The 6,000-nt window shown below is 38.9% G+C and overlaps 1 protein-coding gene across 2 annotated transcripts; it reads right to left on the bottom strand.

Moving 5' to 3' along the window:
- Positions 1–1,452: 1,452 nt before the first annotated feature.
- Positions 1,453–5,440, bottom strand: Trp1 (translocation protein 1). 2 transcript variants are annotated; one of them, XM_017240320.3, is made up of 4 exons: positions 5,279–5,440; positions 3,092–3,904; positions 2,731–3,032; positions 1,453–2,200 (listed from the first exon to the last, which is right to left on the bottom strand). In XM_017240320.3, exons 1-4 carry the CDS (start codon positions 5,312–5,314, stop codon positions 2,107–2,109), a joined length of 1,245 nt encoding a protein of 414 aa, XP_017095809.1. In that variant the 5' UTR covers positions 5,315–5,440; the 3' UTR covers positions 1,453–2,106. The 2 variants fall into 2 exon arrangements, with proteins under 2 accessions (XP_017095809.1, XP_017095808.2); XM_017240319.3 differs by lacking the exon at positions 5,279–5,440 and adding an exon at positions 4,069–4,265.
- Between the last annotated feature and the right edge of the window lie 560 nt (positions 5,441–6,000).

The raw sequence follows: 6,000 nt of genomic DNA, 5'->3' as shown, positions 1-6,000 counted from the left end.
CGAAACTTGAAAACAAAGTACCCAACAAACCCATCGAGGAAAAACCCAAAAACCAAACCAATCCTTCAAAATACAAATATTCTGATCTGAGTCGAGATACAAAAAAACGCATAGATATTAGTTTAGAACGCAAATTAAAAAATATGATGAACAAACCATTAGGACATGATATCTTTGGTAATACCGGTTCGATTACCAGTTTTCTTACACCAGTAACCAAAAAATTTAAAAATTCAGAGGATATGGATGAAGAATCATCCAATTATAGTCTAAAAGCAAGTTCACAACAAAGATCAAGTGGAGAAACCGATGATGAAAGGAGTTATAATGGGAATTATTTTAGACGGCTCAATATGGATGCAAAACCTACAGAGTATTCAGACTACCAATTATCTACCACTAGCTTAGATTCGACAGATGTTTCCATAAAGACTGCAGTGGAAAATGATTCCCCGGATCCCAGTTTAAATTCGAGATTTGCTTCCACGACGTCTGCGGTGGATATTAATTCAGATCACCCGTGTGAACCTACACTCATTCATATGGAAACCGAATACAAAGGACTTCCTCCTCTAAATTGGAAATTAATCTCACTTGGAACTCCTCGTCCCATAAAATCTGATGACAATGAACAGGAGTCAACTATCGGAGAAGAACATACCTGTCCCATTTACAAATGCACAGAAAACATAACTTTACAATCCTTACCCACACACATCATGGAAAACCACAGGACTAGAATGGATGCGGCCATTTTTTGGAGGGAGGATTACCATCGTTTAGTAGAGGGTTTACCAAAGCAATTCACCTTTGATAGTGACAAACTTACTGCCGGAAACTCGTTTGTTGCTTTACTTCTTTACACCAGCTTAACTAAAAAGTCGTAAGTTTTTTTTTTGGTAAAATTATTTGAACTCACTAAATTGTATAATCCCAAACAGCAATGACAAAAATAAACAGCCAATTCAGCAAACAGCAATCCTAAACAGCACCACCATTCCACTCCGAGATTACCCACTGGTCTTGGTAGCTGCTCTCAAGAAATCGAAGGACCTTCCATCTGGCTATTTCTTTTGGTTTGTTGGTTATCCAACGACCGTGAATCTTCAACTCAAACTTACGGTCTATGATCCAGCTGAAAATGTTGGTCGTACCCGGATTATAACACCCAGGGACATCGGGGACCATCAAGATCCTGTAGGTTTCACCTTGACTACCCGAGACCACTTGCTGCTAAAAATACCGCCGAAGCACAGGATGTTTCAAATAAACTTGGAGGCTAACACAGAATTGTAGAGTTTAAGCTTTAAGGCCAAATATTTTTCGAAAATTTAATAGATTTTTAAGACTTGTAACTTACTATTGCTCAATTAGGATTAAATTGATTTCGTCAGGTGAATTCCGAAGTGTTCTTACCATTACCAAGTTGCAATAAATATCAAAAACGCATCATAAGTTGTATATTTTTTAATAAAACGTTCGAGCAAGAACTACAAAACGCTCAAATGTGTCTCATCAGATCAAAATTGCCTAGCTTTATTTATATCGTATCATAATAGTTAATTGCAAGTTAGACTACTAATTTCATTATGGTTTTAGTTTGCTTTAATTACATTAGAGTAAATATTTATGCACATAAAACGTATGCACTCGCATCTACGTACTCTCTATGATTATTATCAATTGCAATCGTTCCTGGCACCCACCCGGTGCCTCACTGTATTCATTTACAAACATAGGTAGTAAAGTATAATAGTATTTAGTTTGTTTACAAGTTTAATAACTTAAGCGGCAACTCAAGACTCAACTGCAGCCATAAAAAATAAACAACAAAATAAGAAAAATGGGTCAAACATAATATTGCAGAAAATGAGCGTGTACTTCCGAAAAAATAGATTTTGAAATAAAAACTCGAAACAGAATTCAAAACTATCGCGATCTAAAGTGAACTCTCTCGAGATTTTCAGTGGGACAAGATTTTCGCTATAAGTTGGAATTCTTTGTGTGTGCCTTCTGATGTAGTTGATGTGTGATTCTTGTTCTATGTCTTATCAATTAGCTAGATGTGGATCATTAAATAATAATATATATTGTGGTTCCTCCATCCTAGTTGCCAGCAACGTTTTGAACTTCACTTGAACTAATTATCTCGTAATCTTTACTAGAGCTCTCCGAATCAGATCCCGAGTTGCGTGGGGTTCTAAAAAATAAAAATGGTATTAATTACTATGTGCAAAATATTATATTTCAAATAACGCAAGGGAATTTTTATAAATAAAAATATGAAGAGAAAACTTACTCAGGGAGCTTTTGCGATAATCTTGTAAGGCAACTTACATTTACAGATTTCACAAGATCGTAGCATTTATTTTACCAGTTTGTTATGTTAACCATGAGCCATAAATATGAGTATTTTAAGAACCATTTACCAAATTATGAACCTAAGCTGAACCAACGAAACAAATGTATTTACAAATGACATGCTCCAGCAACGAAATAAAAATTAATGAATGCAAACAAAAAAGATTAATGAATTTGAATCATACAGTATTATTTATTAAGGAACGAAGTGTGTGTGTACAATTAAAAACTAGAGTTAATATATGTCTCTTGCGTTTATTTTTTGTTTTTGGAATCAAAATAAAACGCACGAAAAACAAACCAAGTCATAAATACAAATTCGAGCAATATAACAGGAATCCTTGTCAAAAGAAAGCGGATCCTTCTTACCCAGCTTTGGAATCCTTAGGCTCCGCCTGAGGCTCTTCCACATCCTCGTCCTCGTCCTCGTAATCATCGGCTCCAACCTTGCGGCGCTTGCGAATTTCCATATCGGTATCGTGTTCCTTGATTAGCTCAATTTTTTCTGGCTCCAGGGTAGAGACTTCTCCATCCCCATCACCATCAGCATCTCCGTCAGCATCTACTGCCGTATCCTCTTCGGCTTCACTGTCCTTTTCTTTTTTCTTGCTCTTGGACTTGGACTTCTTGTCGGTTTTGGAACCGGAATTTGCGTCACTGTTGAAGTTGCTCTGTTTGGGAAAACATTTATGGTTTAAATTGTGTAAAAATGTGATATTGATGGACTAACCTCATAAAGCGGCCAGAAGGAGGCGAAGAATCCTACATCCTCGGTAAGATTAGGGAAGATCCAGAAGTGCAACTTGCCGCCTGTGAGAGCCCACACAATGGTAAACACAATCAGACGCACAACAGTCAGGGCTAGGATAAAAACTAGGAAGCCGGCAGCCGCAATCGACAGATAGTAGACGCCCTTGCGGAGAAGTGGAGGCCACAATGGGAACAGGCATATGCCAACGGCGCCCAACAGCAGAATAAAACCAAATATCCAGTAATGGAGCGGAATGGGATCATAGATCCAAACGTAGGCCTCCGATCCATCGACAAATATCTGCTCGGGGTGCATATCAAGGCGGATCTTGCGCTTCTTCTTCTCTTTCTTCTCCTTCTCGTTTCCAGAAGCCCCACCATCGCCTTGTCCGGCCTCACCCTCCGGATCAGTGTCCTTCTTGTCATTGTCCTTTGATTTGTCCTTTTCCTTCTCTTTTTCCTTATCCTGTCCCTTTTCTTTGTCGCTCTTTTTGCTGCCTCTGATCTCTTCCAGCGTGACAGGCACCTTCTTTGCGCGATGGAAGAACTTATGCTCCAGCATCACATCCAGAAACTCGACCACCTGTTCCCGTGTGGTGAAGAGCGGGTTGCTGCCCTCGGCGAACTTGGATTTGATCAGGGCATCGATGGCCTTGCTGGAAGTGAAGTACTCCACGATGTGACTCAGGAATTTGGTTTTCTTTGTCTTCACGTTCTTCTTCATCCACTTGGCCACATTCTTTTCGTCCTTTGATGGCTTATCCACCTTCTGGGCACCGGGTTCAGTGTATTCCTACAAAGAAACAAAAATTAGTTGAGCTGCTACTCACTTTCACGTCGGAAAGATCGATTGGCGCTGTAGACTAATATAGGCCACGACACCAATTTCGATTTCGTCACGCTCAAGCCGTTGAAAGGGCTTCGTGATCTGTAAAGTTTTCCCACTGTTTCAAGTACCGTGCCATCGTCGTAGATCTCCTGCTCCTCGATCTCCTCTTCATAATACTCCTCCTCACTCATATTTGGTGTATATTTAAAAAAAAAAAATACAAAAATTTACTGCGAAGTTGGTAAATAGCAGGAACCAGTCTACAAGCCAGAATCGATTTTCTTAGCTGTGACGTGTTTCACTCGCTCCGAGAGTCTAGAAAGTATTGAATCTTGACTCTGGTCAAACGAGTGGCGATCCCCACAACAAACCCACACACAAACATACTCCAAATGGAAACACGGCCGCTCATCGGAGAACTCCAACTTTCCCCAACAACAACCAAAGCAGCTGATAAGTGGGGTGCACCTGACAAGTGTGGTTAATGAGAGAACGTGGTAGAGAGAGCGGGAGAGAGAGGCTTATGCAGAGATCTGCCAGAGTGGCGATCGGGCCCCCAGCTGATCAAGGGGGGGCTCTAATCATAATCTATTTATTTTATGAGTATAAATTATTATTTTATGATCATAATAATTCATCCAGATTGCGTTGACTCTCCACTACAAGGAAAGTCATTTAATGTTTTCTTATGAAATTAAAATTTGTCAAATAGTTAAAAACGATTCCCAAAAATATTGAATATTTTATGACTTCTGACTAGAACATCCCCTCACGTTTTAATTGCGCCGCATTTCTGGGAAACCACTTATCTAAGCCCAGATCAGCGAGATCAGTTCGCGAAACAAGCTTAAACCCCGGCGTTGCCAGACTGGGACCAGTTACAAGCTCACAGCTGTTTACATTGTAACACACAAATGAGCGGAAAAGGAGTTGAAATTCTCAATAAGAACCGAAACTCATGCACCAAGGGCAGCCGAAACATCTTCCCCAATCTTCTTCGCTGCAGGTCAAGTTAATTATAGACTCGTGTATTGTGGGGGGCAAAAAACAGAAAACGGAAATCCAAAGAGCAGCACGCAAAGGCCAGGACACACACATGCACATGAAACACTGCACACCACTTTGAACTTGCCCCCTGGAATTTTTGGAAATACCAGTGGGGTCAGGGGCCCATTGGATCTTTCCTATCAGTCAATGGGCTTATCGCAGCTCTTTCTACGATTCACGTTTTTCCTCATTACGATACCAAAACAAAAAACAAATACCATCGGCATGTCAATTGGTCTGCGACGGAAACGCCAAAAACCTTATCTCTGATGTGGCCATGGGTAAACTTACATCCTTGCGGCGACGTGTACGCTTCTTTTCCGACATTTTCGCTCAAGTGTGACGAACGGGAAGCTCCAAACAAATTGTTTTCAGTTTTGATAATATTTCTGCCACACACGCACGACAAATCACATAAACAACGTGACCGTATCTGGAATCCGGCCAAATACCAACTGACAGTGTTGGAAAACGTTTCACTTGGTTAATATTTTAAAATTTAAAAATTTTGTCCGTATTTTGTAAAATATCATGAATTACCAGTTTCTATGATTACTTTTATGATTATAGACGTCAATCTACAAGACAGTATAGCTTACAACTGTTTTTAAATTAAATTTAAATACGTTTTTTAAAATCATCATGCATCACACATTTTTATATTCATAAAAAATGATACAATTATGTCTTTTTTATAAAAAACAGGTCGTAAGATCATAAAATAAAAATCATACTTCTCTGATAACAAGTACAATAGGAGGATGATTCTATTTTGTTAAAAAGCAATCTTATTAGGATTCGTAGTTGAGCATTTTCTAAAAAACGGTTACCACGATTCAAACCATGATTCCAAAGGCTCAAAGTTCAATATTAAAACTTATTTCTTCTCCATTTTCATATTTTGTCAGTATCTTCTAAAATATATCCCATTGATTCTTTTGAATTTTGTCTTACGACAATCAAATTTATATAATTTAGCTGCAAAAAGACAGACATATATTTTCTGTAAATCA

This window comes from Drosophila bipectinata, chromosome 2L (genome assembly GCF_030179905.1).
Source record: "Drosophila bipectinata strain 14024-0381.07 chromosome 2L, DbipHiC1v2, whole genome shotgun sequence".
Taxonomy (NCBI): Eukaryota; Metazoa; Arthropoda; class Insecta; order Diptera; family Drosophilidae; genus Drosophila; species Drosophila bipectinata.
Note: the sequence above shows the minus strand (reverse complement) of the source record. Positions and strands in the feature narration are given on the sequence as shown.

Bases quoted from the DNA above. Each gene is read 5' to 3' on its own strand.
- Trp1 (XM_017240319.3), bottom strand. From the start codon at position 4,131: ATGAGTGAGGAGGAGTATTATGAAGAGGAGATCGAGGAGCAGGAGATC. The intron at 3,905-4,068 runs GTACTTGAAACA...GTTTCTTTGTAG, and splicing joins AGATCTACGACGATGGCACG to GAATACACTGAACCCGGTGC. The intron at 3,033-3,091 runs GTTAGTCCATCA...TTTCCCAAACAG, and splicing joins CCTTCTGGCCGCTTTATGAG to AGCAACTTCAACAGTGACGC.